The sequence below is a fragment of the Colletes gigas genome, unplaced genomic scaffold (genome assembly GCF_013123115.1).
Source record: "Colletes gigas isolate AHSC1104 unplaced genomic scaffold, ASM1312311v1 Colletes_gigas_Sc00037, whole genome shotgun sequence".
NCBI lineage: Eukaryota > Metazoa > Arthropoda > Insecta > Hymenoptera > Colletidae > Colletes > Colletes gigas.
This window is the reverse complement of record NW_025106666.1, coordinates 265352-289508: the sequence shown is the minus strand read 5'-3', so window position 1 is coordinate 289508 and position 24157 is coordinate 265352. Positions and strand designations below refer to the sequence as shown.

Below are 24157 nucleotides of genomic sequence, written 5' to 3'. Positions count from 1 at the left end.
TGTTCCAGTTGAAGAGGAAAGCAGACGGAGATAGAGAGTGGAAACAGCGGGATAGTGGGAGTCGGAGGGGAAGTCGGGCAAGCAGGGCGGGGAGGAAAGGCAGCTGCAAGCAGTCGGTGCAAGGGAGAGATCGCGAGAGGGTAGAAGAGGACGGGAGCAGTGTCATGGTGGCAGGTCTGGCCTGCTGGCTGTCTGTCGACCACGACTCGACCTGCTCTCTGGCTTACCTGACAGCGCTCGCCAGTATTTCCAAAGCCGCGTACATCGATGGATCGCCCCGCGATCGTCTCGTGAGCCCGTTGAGCTCCCCACGCTCGGATGCCACCACGTCATCCCCTTTTCGTTAGCGTACCGCAGCTCGTGCTGATCCGCGAAGGATCGCGGGACGTCGGCGACCCTGTGTCGCGGGAGAACGGCTCTCCGTAGGGAAACGGCCGAACCAGTCGCACAGACGGAGAGGGAGGGAAGTGACACGTTGCGATACGATCGATCCAACGGCGAAGTTACGCGCCTTCAAACGAACAGCCTCCTCGAAACCGATCCCCTGTGAACAATGTGCTCGTGACAGGGAACACCACGTTACCCGGGAGTCGGTGACGATCCTCGGAGTTCTCCGCCAAGGAAGTCACTTCGGTCTTCACGGCCTCGTGGAGTTCTCGTCGGTGGGGAGGGGGCCGCGGAGGAGAGGACGAAAGAACACAGTGAAAGATACGCCGAACACCACGCCGGGAGAAGGAAACGGATAAAACGTGGGCGTTGAGTGATTGTTGTCGGTGCTAGTTTCCATTCAGAGTCATGAGAGATACCAGCAATATGATGGAGGACGCCCTGTCCGAGGTATGTAATAGCTGATAAATCGGCCCCGTTTCGTTAACCTCGTGCTCTTGGCTGCCGGTCTTCCGATCGCCTCCAGACTCGTTTACCGCACGCAGACAGGATCGTTTGGCTGCTCCGCGATACTATACGAAGAGACTTGTTTTCTCAATTGCAAATAACACTCCGAAACTCCGTCGAGCACCGAACGACCTGCTTGTGCAAGAGTCACAAGATTATGTGGACACTTGCACTAGAGTGACTACTCTGTTCCGCAGTTTAGAAACACACCGTGCAGCCGGTGGCTAGCGATGGAATTTGGAGCATCAATTCAAATATCACTCGAAGCTTAATATGTACTCTCTAAAGTCTTTAATGTCTTGAATATCCTGAGTGTCTTGAGTCTTGGAAGGCTTGATAGATTTCCGAGTGTTAGTGTGCATAGTATGATAGAATCGGTTCAAACATAAAAAAGGGTAGCGAGTAAAAGAGAAAGAGATTCAAATGAAGTGTTACAGTATTATCTCATTTCGCTGTCGAACCTGATACTGTGTCAAGTTCAATATTTAAATAAATGATACAAGTAGTACATATTACATTGCGTAGCTATAATGTATGTATATTACTATATTACACATTATAGACACAATGTTGTAATAAATTAAAGTACAAATTTTTGTTTCTGTGATAAATAATATATTAAAGTAATCAATTAATTTTTTCAAAAATTTCATTTTTACACTATTTAATTTTCCTGTTATTCGAATCTACTATATATATATTACTGACTTCAATTAATAGTAAAGTACAAATTGGCCAAATATGAAAAAATATTCAGCTTGACACGATCGCATCTCTTTCATTTGTACTCACTACTCTATGTTTGAACCGATTCTATTATGCAATTATCAAGACTTTTGGGCAAATTTGATTTACAAATAACGAATACAAATTTTATTCACAAATAATATTCACAGTCGATGAATAAACGTTGCCTGTTCTCGTTGAACGAAGTTACAGTTTTTGCAAAAGCTGTTGATGGATTATAATTCACAAATAAAACAGATGTAATATAAACAAAACTTAGTTCACGAATGAATCTGAAAATTTTATTCTTTGTTTGCGAATAAAATTTTCCCAATTTAGTTATCAAAACTCGAGAATTTCGAGAGTTTCAACCTTCGAGTTATATTCAAAACAATTCGAGTTTTGGTAGACTTAAAAATTTGGAACCGTTTCAAAGCTGAGATTCGAACAGCTCATCGCTACCGGTTTACGGAGGTCCCGTCGTGGATATACGCGTTGCCTCGCTCTATGTCCTTCGTGAGCTCTAAACGATTCTTCCGGATTTTTTCGAGATGCTTTTTTTATTTATTTACAAAAATTATTTATTTATGATTGTTCAATAAAAGGGATACCTAGATACCCAAAGCTTTTTGTTCGAAAAAGTCAAATATAAATTAATGATTTTGCTTCCATGCTTTCTATAAATTCTTCCCCAATCTCCTGCGTTGCACCACGTATAATTTTCAAAGATTTTAACAAGTAAATACTTACAATTATGATATAATCCGACGTTGAAGATGATACTTTGTTTTTAGACAATTGGATACTAGCACACCTAGAATTTGTTATAGAACTTATTTTTACAACTTCGTTAACATTCAAGAATCCTATGTAGATTTATTTTCTTTAACATCTAATCTTCAGAATGACTTTTTGTTAGCTTCTTAATGAAAAGTTATGTCCCCCGTATATGGGTGATGTGACAGTCAGTATATCAATGTGATTCACACGTACAGTTTCTATTTAAAATGTTAATATCAGAGAATAAAAACCGAAATATTTGGGGTTTAGGCAAACATTATAGCGGTATTTGCTTCCGTATTATCGTGATGTAATCATTATTTAGATATTCGACATCTATACTAATAAAAATACAGGTTGAAAAAGCTACTTTTCATTTTCCAGATGACATAAGAGTAATGAATCACCAATTGAATTCTTATGAGAAATAATGAAGGATAATAATGTACAAATGTGATAGCGATTTAAAACGAGTCTATGTGAGAAAAATAAGCGTTTTATTTTTCATTTTATTAATAGAGAATATTTTTTAGTTGTAAGCCAAAGTTTTATTCGTTTGGATTATTGCACCTTAAAAATATTTAAAATTTAGTCTGCATCAAATGCTTATAGAGGAAACGCAATGTTGTGTCGTGATACTTGTTATTTTCAGAAACAAAATATTTTGAGCGCGAATAGTTCTAGTGTTAATATACAGGGTGTTCGGCCACACCTGGGGAAAATTTTAATGGGAGATTCTACAGGCCAAAATAAGACGAAAATCAAGAATATCAATTTCTTGACTGAGGCTTCATTGAAAAGTTATTAATTAATTAAATTAAAAAGTTTCAAATCATACTAAAAAAATAGTATTTAGTTACAAGGGTCAATTACAAGCATTTTTGGTCAATAGACATACCCCGAATTTCTACGCACTTTCGAAAAAAAAATTCTGTACTGAAAATCTAATCTGAGACCAGAAATGCTTCTCTGAAATTTCATGCGAATCTTAAAAATGTCATAACTCCTGAACGGATTGGAGGATTTTATTTTTTCAAAACGCAAACAACGCGTATTTTGGTGTAGAATATGTAGAACTTCTAAGAAATTCCAAAAAGTTGTTCCTTAACCCCGCAAAGTGAGAAAACCCCCCTAAAACTGGTCCAATTTTTAAACGGCCATAACTTCTACAATAGTAAAGCTATCTCAGTGGAATTTTTTTTGAAGCAGAGCCCATGGGCACCTACAAAAAAGCATTAGACAACTTTTTTGTAGAGTGTTAAACAATTTTATTAAAAATGAAAAACAAATTTTTAAGAAAAATCGTTGTCTAAATTTTTGGGCGAAGAAAAAATTTCAAATCGTTCTTAAAAAATTATTTCCGGTTACGGGGGTCAAATACAATAATTTTTGGTGAATAGACCTACCCCCGAAATTCTACCCACTTTCTAGAAAAAAATTCAGTACGGGCGGAACTTTAGACGTTAATAACTTAACGAAGCCTCCATCAACAAATTGGTATTCTTGATTTTCGTCTTATTTTTGCCTCTAGAGTCGCCCATTAAAATTTTTCCCTGGGGTGGCCGAACACCCTGTATATCAGTAATAATAGTATGCTGAAGGAAAGTACACTAAACAGACCAGTCACGATAGTAAATGTCTTCTACAATGATGGGATTTAAATGGAAAAACGAAAGTAGTAGGATCGTGTGATATATATGACGATGATGAAAGTAATTTATAAAATATAAGAATTGCCCTCCAATAAAAGCAAATAAACAGTTTCGTTCAAGATTTTTATATGTTATATCAACAATTCCAAGATTTAATTCAAGATTTAAAATAAACGTCTTGCATTTGAATCATATGGTATTCATAAAGAAAATTATTCAGATTTAAAAAAATTTCTACACGTGAAAAGTAACATTGAGTACATTTCTATTAAGAGCGGTTCAGACGAATTTCGATTTTTAACAGGGACTCCAATTACTGAATCTTATATGATTGAACAACCATATAAATATGTTTAAAGTTCTTGTACTTAAATGTTTCTCTGTAAAGTCTTACTTCGAAAACGCAACTAAACGTAAAAGACAAAGAGTGGTGATTCAAATTGATTTGACGATATTTCAGTAGGAACATAAAAAATGTTGAATATGTAGGAAAAGCTACTGAAAGGTTTAATATTTACAATCGAGCCATTAAAAGAATTAAGAGGCATTAAAGGAATTCATAACCATTTTCATTACTATCCGAAGAGAGAAACTCCGTAACAATTACTTCTGTCATCCGCAAAGTAATCAAAGAAAATCGAGATCGAAAATGTATTCCATTGGGCGGAAAGTCGGTGCAGAAGAGTCCAATAAAATGCGTGCATAAAGGAAGCTGTAGAAACGGACCGAGCGTGGCTGAGCGTAAAACGAATGCAAATGTACGTAGACACGGAAGAACAGAACCGATAATAGGTCTAGATTCATGAACCGGTGCATACATGTAAAATTTAATACCCCGTGCAACGCGAAAGTGCATCGAATCCAAAATAACACGATCAACTGACAATCGCCACCGAGTCAAATTCAAACTCTGCAATTTGTCACGAGTGACTTGTACAGGTGCAGCTTCTGCTGTCTTTTCCACTAAATACTCCGCGAAATGAAAGTGCACTTTTCCTTATAGAAAGTCTCGAGTACGCTGCATTGAAGCATCCAGTGAATTTCAAGCAAATTATTTCCAGGAATACCTATTACTCAAAAGGAGAGTCTCCGCGGCGGAGGCGTCTAAGTAGCTTAAAAATACAATCAGAGCTAAGCTTGGTTTCAATCTTGTACTTCAATGTTCAAGTGAAATTAATTACTTACGTAAACTTGATTATGTATTCTTACTTAAGGGAGCATTCTACTGTAAAACGCATATTGTTAATTCAGTAATATTTTAGTTATTAGCATAGGGGTTAATACCATTAATTTTTATATTTCTTTTGTGATTTTCTGAAAAGAAACCTGTAAATTGCTTTGTATTGGGATACCACGCATATACAATTTGCAGATGTTTTGTGTATAAATTTTACAGTTATTTTTTTTATAACTGACCTGCTATCTACGGTTATAAGTCCGGTTATGATTGTTGTATATACGAACTCATAAACCTGCGAAATTTCGTTGAAATCGGTGAAGAGGGAAGAGAAGGTATTTTCTTATTGCAGTAATGGAAACCCAAATTACAGTAATATATTTAATTCGAATAAAGCAATAATTTATAAAAATATATTTTACAATTACGTTCATCGTGCAGCTCACGTTTTCATTCTCATATTTAGCGTATATAACATCTTTCTCTTCTTTTTCTTCCGGATCTTACGGTTGAAGCATATTGGACATCTATGTCACTTATCGTTCATTAGTCACCGGACATTTTACTCGTCTATCTTGAAAAATGTAAATTAATGTACGCATACAATTTTTCAGAGCGACTTTATTGTCTCGCATTCAGTTATTTTAACTTTATTACAAATTCCATAACTCACGTTAGAAATGAAAGTAAATGTGCAATGAGTAAAATTGTTCGAGGAAGCAAATTTTCAAGATAAATGCGTTCAAAATCGAAGAAGATGTGGATAATATTGCAAGACAGTTAGATGTCTCAAGATATCCTCAACATTGGTTCAAATTATAGCGTGAAACATAGAAATATTCGATAATTCAATGGTAAATTTGTTATTTTACAGTATTCTAAATTAAAGTAGCGTTATTTACAATTTTACAAGTATTAGGGCTCTTCTATTGAAAATAATATTGAAACACTTTGTAAGTTCAAAGCGTCGGTCACCGGTGACCATCGTGGCAATTATCGTGTTAATGAAAAAAATACTAAAAAATGATTATTGATGAAATTCTACCATTAATTTGGACGATCGTTTAAGTGTTAGTTTCATTCTATAATTTCCATCGCTTCAGAGTGTTAATTTATATTTATCCTACGTTCGTCAAGCGTCCAAAAATTTGTGGACGAGAGTGTACATACGATACAAATGACTTTATTGTCTTGTATTTAGTCATTTTAACTTTACTACAAATTTTATAACTCACGTATGAAAATAAAATAAATGTGCAATGAGTAAAATTGTTCGAGGAAGCAAATTTTCAAGATAAATGCGTTCAAAATCGAAGAAGATGTGGAAAAGAAAGTTAGATGTCTAAAAATGTCTTCAACAGTGATTCAAATTGTAGCGTGAAACATGGAAATATTCGATAATTCAATGGTAAATTTGTTATTTTACAGTAGTCTAAGTTAAAGTAGCGTTATTTACAATTTTACAAGTATTAGGGTACTTCTATTGAAAATAATATTGAAACACTTTGTAAGTTAAAACGTCGGTCACCGGTGGCCACCGTGGCAATTGTTAATGAAAAAATTAGATTCGACGACCCGAATTACCCTTAAAATCACTCCTCTCGTAACGAATAACGTATAAATAACAGCGTTATGAATTTAGTTGGCGTTTTGACACGCCATCCGGACCACTGTGCTGCGCAGCGATTATTAAACGCACGAAATTACTGTTAATACACTCGACGGGAACGCATCGTCTTTAATTGGTACGCGCCGGGTACCATTAACGTTTTAATTAGTGGCAAGCAAGCTTGATACGTCGGCCGACATTTCCTCTGAGCCGCGATCGATGCTCCAGCATTACCCGCTAAACGGCAACATTCTATTTATAGACATAACAAACACATTTTGTTCCCTTGACGCGCAGCACAACCGAGAACCACGATCCCAAAGTACCCCAAGGTTTACCGAATGGAGACTCCGAGAAATCCAATTAACGTTTCAGCCAACACGGATTTTTATCGGCCGGCGAACGCCTTTTTCTTCTAACTTTTCCATCCCAATCCGGAAAAAGATTCTCTCGGGCACTTTCCTCCATTCGGCTGTTTTCCATTCTCCCGAAGGCCTTCTACTACTCTTTCAAGGAGAATTTCACACCTGATCCTCACCAATTTTAAATATTTTATAGGCTTTTAGATTTAGACGTACAATAAACATAATCGAAATTTGAAAAATCTAGTAATATTAGGTCGTCCCATAATTTCGATATTCTGAAATTGACGTAGATGAAATTTGTAATTTAATAGAAAACAAAGAAAATTTGTCAATTCAGGGGATTTTTGAAATTTTAAACATACTAATATCAACAATTCGTACAAATTCGAAACAAATAGATATTGTTGCAAAGTTTGAAATTTTTCTTGATTGTACTTGAGCCTGATTGAATGAATATTTTTGTTAGCATATAATAAAACCGAACCTTATAAGGAATAAAATACAACAATTTTCAGGCTTATTAGTGGGTAAACAATTTGAAAATGTCAATGTTATAATGAAAAACGTTGAACTACATTTCGATAAAAAATCAAAGAAGCTTTGTAGCGACGATACAATGGCTTTGCCAAACGAAGAGGAGGGATTTGTCGAACGAGAAGAGGTTTACTGTTTTTCCTAAAATTCCAATATATGTTTAAAATATTGCTTTAAGTTGTAGTACAAAATACTATGGTGTAGTGGCAAAAATGATAGAAGACCAGTAATCGGAATAAAAAAACATAATGCATTAACAATAGATGAACAATTTTCAGGGAAAAACATAATCCGTAATGATAAAATGACTGTAATGTTTTTATTAGACATAGAAAAGGCCTTCGATAAGGTTTGGATTTACGACTAAATATACAAATTAATTCAGTAGCAATATCCATGTTCAATTATTAAACTCATTTACTGGTACACGAAAAATAAAAATTCATGGTAACAATAAACATTAAAAAGTCAACATTAAAGCAAGTAGCGGCAGGTGTATCACAAGGATTCATTTTTCGTCCGATACTATTGAATATTTAGTTCAACAATATACAAAAACTCTAAAACTGTAATAGCAATGTATGCAGATGATACGACTATTTATGCACACTCGTTTATAGCAACTTTAGCAGCAAAGCTGGTGCAAATATATGCAAATATGTTGGAATCGTTCTACGAATAGTGGAACATTTCAATTAACATTAGCGAAACTGAAGCAATAGTTTTTCCAGGAAAATGTATGGGTATACAAGTATTACAACCAATCAAAATATACAATAATAATGTAGAAATAAAACGACCAGTAAAACATTTAGGTGTAGTAATGAACTCGAAGCTAACATATAGGATATACGTAAAGGGAATAATTATGATGCAAAATTTAAAATCAATTTGCAATAATACAAAATTAGTGATAAAATATTAATTAGACTTATACTACTTTATGCATCATTAGTATGAAGAAGCACAGCAATTAGCAATTTATTAATACATAATCCAAAGATTTTAAAATAAGCGATTTGGGTTAATTTTTAATTTAGACAGATATGCATAATCTTGTAATTATAGAATATATAAATAAGCATATCAAACAAAATTCTCTAAAATAGACGATACAAATTGCACTGTATTTTTTATTATTGTGCGGTGGCAGTATAGGTTTCACCGTTGAAAAAATTATTATAATCAATATAAAAATTGTCCAGAAACGATTTCAAAGCATTTCAGTAGCAGTTTTAACGATAAATCACGTTCACCGATACTCTATCGAGAATATATGATTTCGTAAAGAATTAAACTCCGATTCAGACGCGCGTGTTTCTGTTAATAAAAATCCTACGTCGCTCCATATACGAATTCAATCGTTACAGAGACTCCGAGGAAGGAGATACCAATCTTGATAAATGGCGATCCAGCAAAACTCGTGGAACGTGAAAATAGGAGTTAAATAAATCTTCGAATCGAAGTGTTCCATTAACGTAGAAGGGAAACCGCGATTCCCAGCTTCTGTTATTTCTACTGTAACTCTGTTAAACATTGGCAATTATTACCGAAGAAACACTGTTCCTTGACGTAACGACCTAAGGGAATTATGCAAGTGCTTCCCCGATGATAAACTTCGAAAACGCTGTTTCACCGGCTCAATTAGCAATTCAATTAGCGTGCCGCGGGGCGTTCTATGATTTCGTCGATCCTCGGAAAAACGTGAGTCGTTGACGTGAATTCGTAACAGAAAGCAGAGTTTTGCATAACGTCGTCATCGCGCTTCTGTTTCCAACGAGGGGTCTCTGCGGAATTATTCTATTCTCTACGTCTGTTTCTCGCGTAATGATTTCGGTGGATAAGTAATTCGAGACTCGATTGCACGAATATCTATTAATCATCCAACAAATTTATTTTAAATTAAAATGGCAAGAATTTTAATAATAATATTAAATAAACGCTAAGAAATAATAGAAAGTAGGAAATCAATATATAGAATTTTTTTCGAACCAACATTTGTAAATTTCGATAAATATTTAAATATTAGCACCAAATATATAATCAACTTTGTTAATTTACATAGCTCGATGGTGTCATCGTAAATGTCAGAAATATATTTCCTCATCCTTAGAAACTTTCACCAACTTGTTTAATTATCAAATTATTCAATAAATATTAATTAATTATAAACTACGTTGAATCACACGAGAATGCTAGGAATATTATTATAAGGAATAATAACTGTAGAGATATTGTAATGGGCGTAAAATTTTTGGATCTGAAATTGCCAAATTAGCTCGTTGGAGTTTCGTTTCAACGAGAACTCACGGTATTTAATCTTCTTGAGGACCATTTGCGAACGATATAATAACGCGATGATATTCTTTCTCCATCCTCGTGTTCGTTGTTTCTCCGTTCGGCAATTTCCAAGTGGGAGCTTTTCGTTCGCAATTTTCCCCTATCGAGTCGCGTCAAAGGGGGAGGAAAAGCATTTTCAACCCGGGGCTGGTGGTTTTCAGCGTTCCGCAGGCCCGCGGGACGAGTTGCAATTACATAATTCACCGTCGCATCAGGATCTTGATAAAATACAAAGTGCGATTACACGCCGGCTGCCGCATAAGTTTCTCCCGCCAGATATTACTTTCCACGGCGTATTCTCCTCTTTGAACTTCTCCCTTCAGACTAAATATACAGGGTGGGACCACGTAAACGCTAACACCTGGGTATCCCTTGTCCTTACAAGTCTCGGTAGGAATTTATTTTAGATGGGAAATGAATTTTCGCCGACATCATTTATTCTAAGCTTGTCGAACTTTCTCAAGCTTTTCTGATCCCTAATTGAATCTTCTTTTAGTCTCCTACATATTTTTATTCTCTTGTGTACACGGCTACTTTTTCGATATTACATTATTTTTTTAAATTAAAATGAATTAGATTCTTGATAAGACAAGAGGAGGATGCCAAGGATGGTAGATCTTAATTCTTCAACGACCTTTTAAAAACTTATTAAGTCTTCGTTGGTTTACATATGTTATTCAAATAAGTAGTTGCTCGTCTGTGCTTTTAATATTATCCTGAATAGTTTTTCGTAGACAATGTTTATTTGCGAATAGCGAATAAAAACGTTCAAATCTAGTTATGTTTTCGTTGGATTCATTAGTTTACATATATTATTCAAATAAACAGTTGCTCGTCTCTGCTTTTAATATTATCCTGAATAGTTTTTTCGTAGATAATGTTTATTCGCGAATAACGAATAAAAACGTTAGATTTGTTCGTAAATTGAGTTTCTCTTGTTTGGACGTTGATTTAAAAAATCGTTTAGTGGATTCTAATTTAGAAACAAATTGAAAATTTTTATTTGTCGTTCGCGAATAAAATTTGTCCAACTCTCATACATAAGAGGGGTAGATATTTGGGCATGTCCATATAAATGGTCCACCCTGTATGCACGAGAGAGTCGATCCCCAGTTAGATTGCGGTTTTCCACGTACTTGAAACTTTAATCGGAGTTACAATGCTTTCTCATGGAGATCGATTCGAATTTTGCGCCAATGCCACTCCCCCACCCACGCCCCTCACTTTGTCCCTTTTATACACGGTTCTCTCGGCGACGAAACTGTCTAAATGTGCTCACGTATGGCAATAATGTTTATTCACGAGCTCGTGGAACTGTACCGACGGCGATATTTTTCCCTGTCGCGACGGAAATGCAGCTGCCGTGGAAATTGATTTCGCTGAAAGCTTCGCTTACTTTTCCACGTCGACAGTTATGCTCCATCCGATTGCGTTCCACGTTCAACATTCTCTAAACTTTACTTACACATGTTAATCAGAATGAATCTTTCCATTCGTAACTCAACGTCGACACCGATGATTTCACAAAAGCGTCCAAGTTAACAAACTTGCAAAAGATTCCTGATAAATAGCGGAAAGTCTCCGTGGGATTTTTAAAGCGTTAGCCACAATCACGAATAACAAATTGTTGTTGTTAGACGACTATGTGTTTTAACGTTCGCGAAGTCTGAATAATCCCCGCGCGATAAGAGATATTTCAGTGGCTTCGTTAAAGCGTAGAAACTGTTTCCAAAGTTCTAAAACTAATTTGCAAGTTTGAGAAACAATGGCAACTAGATACTTGCGGAAATTATTGGACGTAATAACCAAACTTCGCGGAACAGTGTTTCTTGCAGAAATGTGAGATATTCTATTTACTTTGGAAACTACACGGTGTATTATCCGTTACTCGTCGAATAAAACCAAAAGTTTCGATCGTGAAGTGAAATATTTTACAACGAACGAATCACTGTTTCACTGTTCGATAAAGGTCGCAAATAAATTGCTATACATTGCTCTCGTTGAATTCATGCAGTATCCACAAAGATTAAATGGCTGAGGGATAATAAGACCGTTTTATTTTTATTGTAAACGAAATATATCGGTTGAAAATTTTCTAAACTTCGATGTACTCTGTTTTCGGTGATTTTTCCAAGATTTCTTTTGCGACCAAAATGTCCCCGGAATTGGAAGTTGCAATCGATTGCGCGAATCGTTCGAACTTGTACTTTGGAAAAGTTCATGCAACTTTTCCCCGATATTCCACTCTCTTTGAAATCCTTATCAGTTTCCTTGGTTCGCATTCCGCCGACGCGGAATCTAAATTTTAAATGGAATCTTATTTCGCAACCGAAAACTTTCTACTTCTTTTCGCGCAGCCAGGCTCCCTTTGAACTTTATTCCTCTTTCCGTCGCGGAATTGTTCCGTGAATTCAATCCGACGCGAGACTACGATTCCCCTTTGGTAACATTTCATTCCACTTATTCTCGCTTAGACACTGACTGATTCGAACGTAGCGTCGAAAAATGCGTAGACCAAAAGTAAAGAACGAACTTTTTTATCGACGTTGAGATGCAAGAAAAGAGTACAGAAATTACTCTTCTGAAGAAAATGTGGTCGGAGGAAGGGATCACAATATCTTTACACGCGTAAAGGTACGCGATAAAATAAAAAAATGTTAATCCCTGGCACTGTGTAGTTTGCCAGTGCTTTTGCGATAAATATACACGAAAGGGACTAAGAATTCTTTAACGTAATCTGTAATATAAACTAATACATTATGTAAAGTAAATCTGGTTTTTTATTTTGTCGTTTTTAAAAGAGTACTTGTTGGTTTCGATAAGTGAAAAGTAAGATTATGTTATTATATCAACTAAAAAAGAGTATTTGCATGTGTTGGAAATGCGGCCAATGTCGGCATTGTTGGCGGACCTGTAGCCGATGGTAGCGAGGTCGAATGGGATTTCCCCGTTCGAGAGCGGGCTTATGTTTCCTGGCCGTGAGGCGTCCACGTGTATTCTTTCCATAATGTCCATTTATCTTTCTCTTCTTTGATATATATGTGTAGTATTAGTTAATTGCGTTAAATGCGAAATGTATTGTGTACAAGTTTAATATAGTTGTTCTAATTTGATTACCTTTGTAATATTTCATAACCTCTGATAGCATGTACTCGATAAAGAGTATAGTTTGTAACCCTTTATATTTTATAAATAATCGTGTATTCGGTGGAAGTATTGAAAGAATTGGAACTTGTTTCTTCATTTTGTAATATATAGGGTGTTCAGCCAACCCTAGGAAAAATTTTAATGAACGATTCTAGAGGCCAAAATAAGACGAAAATCAAGAATACCATTTTGTTGATTGAGGCTTCGTTAAAAAGTTATTAACAGAATTATTAATAAAATTTGTTTACCTACACGAATTTTTTTCTCACAAACACATAGAATTGTGGGGGTGTGTCTATTTACCAAAAATGCTTATAATTGACCTCTGCAACTAAAAATAATTTTTTTAGAACGATTCGAAATTCTTTTTTTTCACCGAAAATTTGTAGTACTTACTCGAATTTTTTTCTCGAAACTGCGTAGGATTTCGGGGGTATGTCTATTCATAAAAAATGATTGTAATTTGCCCCTGTAACCGAAATTAATTTTTTTAGAACGATTAGAAATTTTTTAATTTCGTCGAAAAAATTTCTGGTCGGTATGGAACTTTAAACGTTAATAAGTTTTTAAGGAAGCCTCAATCAAAAATGTTGTCACAGGAAACCGTTCGTGGTATATCACGAGACGGAATCCGTTAACGGTTCAGCGTGGTTTGCACACGGCGTGCAATCGCCCTTTTCGGTTAGGGCGATCGTCGATTGTTAATCGAACCGTTCTTAAGACGAGCACCGTGCCGTGCGTTCTTCAGATCGTCGCGAGTTCGCGTCCAGACATAACGTAGCAGATGATTATGTATTTCACCTTCTATAATAAAGTTTTCTGCTCGTTATTGTTATCTGTGCCTATACTTTCGACCACAGTGCATCTCCTATTGCTATCCCATTAACAATAAAAAAATTGGTGTTCTTGATTTTCGTCTTATTTTGGCCTCTACCCTGTGGCCGAACACCCTGTATATAGAATGTTTGGAATCATTAATCTCTATGTGGAATTAAAAATGTCGAGGAAGTTCCTGTTTATTTAAACCACTTTTCGTATTTGATATAAAAAATATTTGAGTGAAGTAATAAAAGTTAATAATTTTCGTTTTCTCCCTTTTAAATATAAAATGCAACTGCATGTGCTGCAGCATGCTGTTTTTAAAGCTCTTTTATTTAAATATTTATCTTAAAAAATACCTAAAGGAAAAAACTAATGCTCTAGTGAATTGTTTTGTATTGTAAGTAAAAGTAAATCGAACTAAAAATTAAAAATTGTCAGAGAAAATTGGAATCTGTCAGTGGTACAGAATCAAATTCTAAATTGTATGACATACTTTGAAACGTTTTATATGTATTTCATTGGCGAAATATGGAAGTAAAAGTTATTAGAAAAGATTTGTGTTTACTCGGTCTCGTTTCATTCCATCATAGTATACTATAGTGTACCTACAAATTGTACAACATAGCTTTTGAATTGCTTTTATAGTCCAATGAAAGCGAACGAAATTTAAAGTTTTCAGTGAGAATTCAAATTTATTGAGTCTCGTTTCTTCGTTTTCCATACAAACTGTTTGATTCATTTTTCGAAGCATTCTGTATTTCAATAAAGCTAAACGTATTCGACATTGTGTCACAGAAAGTTGCAATTCTGATACATTTTTTAAAACTTTATAGTGCTCAGTCTTGCAAAGACAAATTTGTGAGATCAATTTAAACATTTTGATTCGTATTTCAAGTCTAATTCAATACTACGAGTAAAAATATTAACACATCAAAATTACACAAAGTTATTACACACAAATTATTTTTACGTTAAACAAATTTTTTAATATATTTATTGTTAATTAAAAATTTTTTGTAAGTTAACATTGTTTCACTTTAAAAAGTTATAAATTAATCCAGCCTGAAATACATTCAAAAATTTAATTCGTTTCCTTTTTCATCGTTTACTAATTAATTCATTTTCATCACCCAAAGTCAATGTTGATACCATTAATTTTATCCGAAGCTCAAAATTTAATTTATTTTTTGTTCCTTCAGAGTAAAACTAATTTGTTCGTCTCTATTACAATTTTGTATAATTTTTGGTACTGATCTTTTTGTCCATAATATCGAAGAAGACTCGAATGCTGAAATTGATTAAAAAATTTACATAATATAAGCCATTGCATAGGATTTACATCTGTTTCATCGTTCTAGTACAATTAATGTTAATAGTTATCGAGAAGAAAATTCAAATCATTATAACTCCGCGTCTCGCCTTGAAACAGAATACGCCATTTAAATTTTACGACGTATTTTTTAAATCACTCTGTATTTAACTGGGATTAAATGGAATTAAAACTTACCTGGAGAAAATTCCCATTTATTAAACTTTTCTCCGTGGGTGTGAGATGCAAAGTACACCGGTAAAGTTTCGCGATGGTTTTCTTTAATCCACTTGCATAAACCTGCTATTTACCCGATGGGTCTCCTTCGCCTTTCCGTTCTCTATTTCCTCTCTTACCATCGAGAACGTGTTATAATAATTTCATTATTCGACGTACAGCGTGGGGATTCTGTTAAATACCCCGTTTTATCGGTTCTCGGTGTAAAATCGATTTACAGCATGCAAAACACAGACGCCCCGTATCGGTATCATATTTACGATATATCAATATATCGTTTACGAGGCAAACTCGACATTTTGTTGGCCTTTTTACGGTACCTTGCGCATCCGACCGGCGTAAATGCATCGATATTCGATATCGCTACCTGCCGATAACTGCGTTTCAATTAAACGCGCAGTGCATAAAAATATTGTAAACGAATTACGACTGGCGGTTCATACCTTTCTCTTATTCCCATCGATTAATCGATTATATCAGCCTTTCGTGCACGCGTGCAAAACCTTTATACAGGACTAACATTTTTCACTTTGTTTAACACTTTGCCAAACGCGTACCTTTTCGATTTAACTTAAAATATAATACCTGCAATATCGGAATTAGGAGCACGATATTTTTACATAATATTTGTTTAACAATTTTCATACGATACCATTCGAGAACGAAGATTTCTTGAAATATTTCATTACAATAGCAGTTTGATTGTTATTAAAATATTCAGTAATAATTATAAGACAATTTTATCAGTGTTACGAAAAGAGCCACTCTTTTCTGATGCAATAGTTTATAAATAACTGCTTTTCTTAAGTACAAGTAAGGATTCTCACAAACTATATTTAATCGAGATTCGAAGAAGGCTAGAAGCTTAAATAATCTTAAATTACCATATTTTTTCATTCGTAAAGAATCTATTAAAGAATTTGATTGATTCTCTGTACGGGGAACAAAAGGTTCACATTACGCGTTCATAAAAATATAAAAAATTAAACTATTGCAATACTACCCATTATTTGTAAAATATTATCTTTTTCACCAATGAATTATACATACAGGGTGTTCGGCCACTCCTGGGAAAAATTTTAATGGGAGATTCTAGAGGCCAAAATAAGACGAAAATCAAGAATACCAATTTCTTGGTTGAGGCTTCTTTAAGAAGTTTTTAACGTTTGAAGGTCCACCTGTAGAACGGCAACCTGTGAACAGCTACGTGCGCGTGACAGTGGTTTTCATTCAGCATGAGAAACTCTACTCACTGACGTATCGACAGCCTTACAGTTTTCTGAGTGAGAGCCACTATCGTACGCAGCCGTTTTCAAGTTGCCGTTCTACAGGCGGAACTTTAAACTTTAATAACTGTTTAAAGAAGCCTCAATCAACAAATTGCTATTCTTGATTTTCGTCTTATTTTGGCCTCTACAATCTTCCATTAAAATTTTTCCCAGGGGTAACCGAACAGCCTGTATAAGACTACTGCTTGCTACATTTTTATCTCAGTAATCAGTATTAAAAATTCACCTCATATTATTCGACACTGGCGTTCAGTTTTTAACACTAAACCTACCAATACTTCATGTATATTTATTTCTACCATGACTGACCAAATGACCAGTCTTCCTTTTTCTCTTTTACGAGGCAAGGTACTTATAACTTTTCCATTATATGTACAGAAAGCTGTGTTTTGAAGTTTTTATATCGCATATTTTTTTGTACAGTATGCATTTTAAAAATCTGTACAAAATATTCAATAATTTTACTTTAAATATGCATACTTAGTACCGTAACTTGATACAGAAAATTTACAAACTACGTAAAAATTTTTTAATTTTCATCGGATAGAAGATTAAACGCCCTTGAAAACGAATTTCTTTCAAGTCGATACCGTAGTTAATTCCGGAGAAAACAATTATTTACGCAAAAACGCAATTAACTAAACAATTTATATTGCAGTTTCATCGCATACCAGTTGTATAATCAATAGGAATTGCTGAAACTTCTTTAGGTGTATACCATCAAAGTAAATATCAAAATAAATATAGAAGACAGAATAAATTATAACAGTAGTTATATTCATGTGATAGAGGATAGGGAACCCTTTAAAATGAAACTTGTTTCGAGTCGATAGCTTAATTAGTTCCGGAGATATAAGGTTCGAACCGTTTGTTTAGTTTTCAATGTTTACGTCGGCGCTGGGTCAATGACCTCTCGTGTTAATAGTAAACAGTACGTAGTAAATTCTTGAAAATACTACGTCACTCGGTCACGATTGTCACGACACACATGCGAAAGAGAGAGGTCCGACGCGCTAGACGGAGACAGAGATAGTTAAATTTTAAAAATGACCCTCTAATTTAAATTACGATATTTTCAAAACGGAAAGTCAAATCGATATAAACCAAAACCATTTTAAAGGGGAGGCCTTGCTACTTCTAAAAGTGGCTCAATGAGGGAGAAAATACTAATAGTTAGACTGTTCTAAGAGAATGGAAACTGAAGATTCTCTCTTTTCATCTTTGCTATACAGGGTGTTCGGCCACCTCTAGCAAAAATTTTAATGAGCGATAGTAGAGGCCAAAATAAGACGAAAATCAAGAATACTCATTTGTTGATGGAAGCTTCGTTAAAAAGTTATTAACAATTAAATTCAAAAATTTCAAATCATTCTGGAAAAATTATTTTCGGTTGCAGGGGTCAACTACAATCATTTTTGGTGAGTACACATACCTCCGAAATCCTATCTACTTTCGAGAAAAAAAATCGAGTAGGTGCTGAAATTTTTCGGCGAAAAAAAATTTTTCAAATCGTTTTAAAAAAATTATTTTCGGTTGCGGGGATCAATTACAATCATTTTTTATCATTACACATACCTCCGAAATCGTACGCACTTTCGAGAAAAAAATTCCTTACTGAAAATCCAATTAAGTGCCTAAATTTTTCAACGGAGAAAAAAAATTGCAAATCGTTGTGGAAAAATTATTTTCGGTTGCGAGGGTCAATTACAATCAGTTTTTGTCATTAGACATACCCACGAAATCCTGCCCACTTTCGAGAAAAAAAATAGAGAAGGTGTGAAATTATTCGAGAAAATTAAAAAATTGCAAATCGTTGTGGAAAAATTATTTTCGGTTGTAGGGTTCAATTACAGTCATTTTTGGTGAATAGACATACCCCCGAAATCTTGCGCATTTTCGAGAAAAAAATTCAGTATAGAGCGGCACTTTAAACGTTAATAACTTTTTAACGAAGCTTCCATCAACAAATTAGTATTCTTGATTTTTGTCTTATTTTGGCCTCTACTATCGCTCATTAAAATTTTTGCTAGAGGTGGCCGAACACCCTGTATATTTGTTATTTACATTGGAAGCTAACTAAAATTTGGTACCGAATTCTGTCCAGTTTTTTACAAAAAAATTTAAATCATTCAACCGGTCAGATAACCGGTCGTGGTAGGCAAGACAGACTACATATTTTTCTCAGAAAACAATCAATAAGAATAGAAGTGAATATTGTAAACTTCATTGTATGTATACTATAAGAAAAGTTGTGAAGTTAAATGGCGCTAAAACAACATTTTATGTTAAAAATTCTAAACGACATTTTAGAAACGATCACTTGACCGGTCGTGGTAGGTTTAGTGTTAAATATTTTTGTTTTTGCGTTGTTATGTTTTCACCTGTTATAGGTGAAAATAGACAAAAGAAGAAATGTGTACATAAGTGTCCGACTTTTAAAATATCGTTATTGACATGTAACCACCAATTTTTATTCCCCGTCGTTTAATTGACTATTAAATTTAAAACGTGAGTGTTATCACGTGTTTCGTTTTTCTTCGACATTTTCGCAGAAAGAACCGTTTAAACTGCGCGATTCATCGTGGATTTTTATTTCCCCGATCGCGTTATTATCGCGAGCATTTGTTCCGTCTTGTCTCTTAAATAACCGTGGACGGTCGAGAGCACGGATACATTTAAATTCGATAATTCGACAGGCGGAAATTCAGTGGCCGTCGATGGGCGCGTTCATTGTATCCAGTTAATATTTCACTGCCTCTTTTCCGGCCCACCGTTCCGCTACCTTCACGGTAAAAATATCGGTTTTCGATATCAGATAGTGCACCGACCCGGCTACATTGTTAGCAACGAGAATTAAACGAACACACGAACAAAAATAAAAAGCAGTGCGTTCACCCGAAGGTTCATTAACGATCGATGCCATTAACGTCTTGGAAGAAGCAAAAATAAAATATTTTCTTCCGAGTTTGTTTGTCTCTACTGTGAGCTTTTTACCAAAATATTATGGAACGTGTCCCAGTAATCGTGGTACGATAGTGGCCTATGTGAAAAAATAAGTCGAAAGTGTGGAATAAAATTGGTTTGTCCGAGGCTTTGTTTTTGAGAAAATTCACTTTACAATATGCAGCACGCATGCAATAAAGTAGAAATGGTAAAGATTGGTCAGACGCCCCAGGTAAATTCGTACCCAGTTGCATGCGTGCCCCACAAATTTTTCAATTCAATTATCTCGAAAACAAAGTATTTGACGACAAAATTTTATTCTACATTTTCGCTTTATTTTTTTACGTAGAATAACCACTTCCAGGACTATTAATTTTGAATCGAATTTTAAAACTATTTCATGTTTTTAGTGTTTACTTTCTGTCATGCACTTTTGAATTGTAATTTGTAATCATTATCTCTCTAAGAGAATGCTTGACAATTAATTTAAAAATTATGAAGAAATACGTAAAAAATTTGGAATGTTTGTTCCTTTTTAAGAAAATTGATTTTGAAAATGAATCGGGCATGCGTGTAATAGTGTGACTCGAACAGCGTAAGTAGAAATAGTAAATAATGGTCAGACGCGCGAAGCAAGTCCGTATCCAGTCGCAACAAATATTATTTTACATATTCGGTTCTCTTCTTTGCGTTGAAACGCCTTTTCCTGGTTGTACCACGATTACTAAGGATATCCTGTGTACGGTGCTATTGAATTTTAATTAATATTTCTACTATTAAAAACAAGAAAAGCGGAGAGTGAATTACATTAAAAGTTACTCATTTCCTTGTTTCAGAATTTTTATTATACCTACAAACAGTGTGACGTCTAATTAAAAGTCGTCGATAAAAAATGTATGTGCGATATAAATTGTGTCTGAACCGGACAATATATCAACGGAGGCTAATTTATATATTCGGATCGTCCGATTTCGGGTTTGCTCAATTATTTTAGGGGTAATAATGGAAATAAAAAAAATGAAAAGCTGGTAGATTTATTGGATCGTCTCGATCGTTCTCGCATTAAAACGCAACTAATTAATCCAATTTATGTTAAGGCCCGGCGGGTGAATGACCGGCACGTTATTAAAATTCCTACGAATTTGCAATTTAGATCGATGGAACCGGCCGAGGGAACACCGGAACTAATTTCGCGCGAGGGTTTTATGGACAAATTCGTTGCGTTCATCGGGCATTTATGTGCGTTTAAAATTGATAAGCCTGATGAGGGGTTGCTGAGCATAACGAGGCTGAGTTGCGATTAACGTTTTACTGGTAAATTAGTGGAGCTGCCGGGGGATAACGCGGAGTGGAAATGAAGATCGAACGTTTGGAAGACTGGAATGGAAGTAATTGAGGAGTTCCGTTTCTGAGAACGGCAATTAAAATGATAATGATCGTTGTGGTGGACATTTTTATGCAGACGATTTTTACTTTTTCTGTTTTCGTTTATTTTATGGTTATTATACAGTATACGTTTTTGTTATCAATTCTGTGCTTAAAACACAGACATTCGCTATCTCGTTTCTGGATCATCTTTAAAAACACTCTTCGTACGTGCTCGCTCTTGTTTTAAAGCCAAGATGACGGAATTTAAGGATAACCGTTTTTTCTTTACTGCTGCCGCATTACTTCTGCGACACTTTGTATATTTATATTGATTTTATAATATAATAAGTCTTTCAGTAGTATATAATTGGTTAACCTCTTTACTGTGAAAGTCAGACGAAGAATATTTTTTCCATAATTGAACAGTTAAAGGAAATTAAAATGTCTGTCTCTAAAACTTAATTAAAATAATTTTTTTTTATATAAATAGACCTAACATCTTTTTATCGGAATAGAATTATTGTAATTCGTAATACCAATATGTTCCTATAATTTAAAAAAAGTTAATTTTGTTTCACTATTCATTTAAGTGGCACGTAAATAAAGAAAATGCGTATCTATACAGGGTGTTCGGCCAACCCTGGGAAAAATTTTAATGGGATATTCTAGAGGCCAAAATAAGAGGAAAATCAAGAATACCAATTTGTTGATCGAGGCTTCGTTAAAAAGTTATTAACGTTTAAAGTTCCGCGTGTATCGCGCGTACGCAGCTGTTCGCAGATTGCCATTCTACAGGCGGAACTTCAAACTTTAATAACTTTTTAACGAAGCCTTAATCAACAAATTAGTATTCCTGATTTTCGTCTTATTTTTGCCTCTAGAATCGTTTTCCTTAAAACGTTTTCATAGCATCGATCGAAGAAACGTAAATATATATTCTTTAATATTATATGAATTATTTGTTAAGTTTGGCTTGCAAAGAACAAACGTGCACGTTCAAATTGTTGGTTTAATCATTTGCAGAGCGAGAGGGCCGAAAAGTGCTTAACCCGGGCCGGCTAATTTGTACTTTACGTACAAGCTAATCAATCTTCTCGCTCGTTCATTTTCCACCTCGTTACGGACTTTTATTTAACGTGCAACGGGCTGCCACGCTTCCCTCTTGTCTCTCATTTTCGCGTGACGATTTATCGCGTGAAATCTACCATCGTATTCGAAGAGAACAAACTTGCAGGATCTCCGTTCACGCGCGCCCATTATCGACAATCTTCCAGTTTGCTCGACCATGATTTCAGTTTATTTGCCTCGCGATCGTTGGCGAACAACCGGATAATTACGCGTAACGCGAACCATCAATTTACAATAAATATATAAATAGATATAACATTTCGTTCGTTCAACAAGAATCTAGGAAAAATGTTTCTTTTTATTCATTTAATTTTGCTGCATAATAAAGTGGAGAAATAATATAGGTAAAAGAATGAAGTCTGTTTTATTTCTTACTGTACAACGAATAAAAAGTCAATGAAAGTATTTAGTGACCAAGAAGAGGTATTAACGTCACTTTCGACGTAAAATAAAATATAGGAAATTTAATTATTTTTACAATAAATGATACATATTTGCGATATATTTACAGAATGAAAAAGTTTTCAAGTTTAAAACATGTCATTGGTGACGCTATAAAATGATAAAAATACTGAAGGACTAACGACTATTGGTGTTTTTCGCGCACGTATTTATTAAATACTATTTAACTCAATACCGATGACAAAAATAATGTATGGGTCAAAATCGGCCCACCATTGCGGGCAGAGTGTTAACGACCCTAAAGCTCTCTAGTCAATAATTGTATTTCATGTTGCAAAGTATTTAATCCCTTGACGTACTATTTAATTCCAAATAATTTTTGAAACGTAATTATTTAATTTTGTTTAAATTTGTTTGTACAAGGAATGGCCTCGGAAAAGAATAAATTTGTTTTATGAATATCTTGTAAATGTAAAAATTTGTTGATTTTCATATATAAGACTTGATTGTGACTTGACTCATGATTGTGAAACTTGACATCAAGAACTTGCCACGAGTCAGACTCGTCATTGTATGGCAAGGAGTTAAAATTGCTCCTTTGTTCGAGAAAGCACATGCAAATTCTGTGTGTGTGTGTGAGAAAAGAAGAGAACGGGAAGCGGTGATGCGCGAGCGGAGCTGCGCGTTGGGGGCGTGCTAGCGGGACAAGCGAATGAAGCGTGTGTATACGCGAGAGAGAGTTGATGTACAGTTTTATAATTACAATTAAAGATATTTCTATTATTCAGTACGTGGTACGCTACAGAGAGAACTATTTTCCATCCCGATCCAACAAATTCGTGTCCTCAAAAGGCAGATACGAACCAATGCGTTAAATGGATTCAACGTTAAGGGGCCTTTCTACTTTGTGGGATTTAAAAAATTGAATTTTTTTTTTTGATTTTCTTTTAGTATGTAGTCTCGAAAATATACCTACCGAATATTAAATTGAAATTTGAAAAACTAACGAAGTTATAGCCTGCTGAAATGTACCACGCGCAGGTATAACAACTGGACGTGAAACTTTAAAGCTGTTTTTCTTGAAACTACATTTTTCGTCACTGCGTATGTAATAACAAAAAAACTATTCAAGATGTCAACATGAAATTTATACAGTATCTTTAGAACTGAATGATATTTAGGCCTGAATATATGAAAATATTCAGTGTTTTTTCGTAAAATAGCTGCCATTTTGCCATTTTTTGTTTTTTTTTTAAAGATCCTAGTTCATGGTATAACCACACTCATCTATATTAAAAATATCGTTGGTTTTTGGATTTCGGATAACTTCTTCGCAAGATATCACATACGCAGTCGAGCGGCCTTCGTAAAAACTGTTGTTTGTTGATCAACAAAAACCGCGTAATCAATAGATATTATGCGTTGCAAAAATTCG

The 24157-nt window shown here is 34.9% G+C and overlaps 1 protein-coding gene across 1 annotated transcript in view; it reads left to right on the top strand.

The window, feature by feature from the left end:
- The first annotated feature begins 231 nt into the window (after nt 1–231).
- The window catches only part of LOC122402541, a 60113-nt gene continuing 36187 nt past the window's right edge, over nt 232–24157 (top strand). Inside the window, exon 1 of the mRNA XM_043405412.1 lies at nt 232–837. Coding sequence (XP_043261347.1) covers nt 796–837 — 42 coding nt within the window. The 5' untranslated portion in view covers nt 232–795. The remainder of the gene's footprint in view (nt 838–24157) is intronic.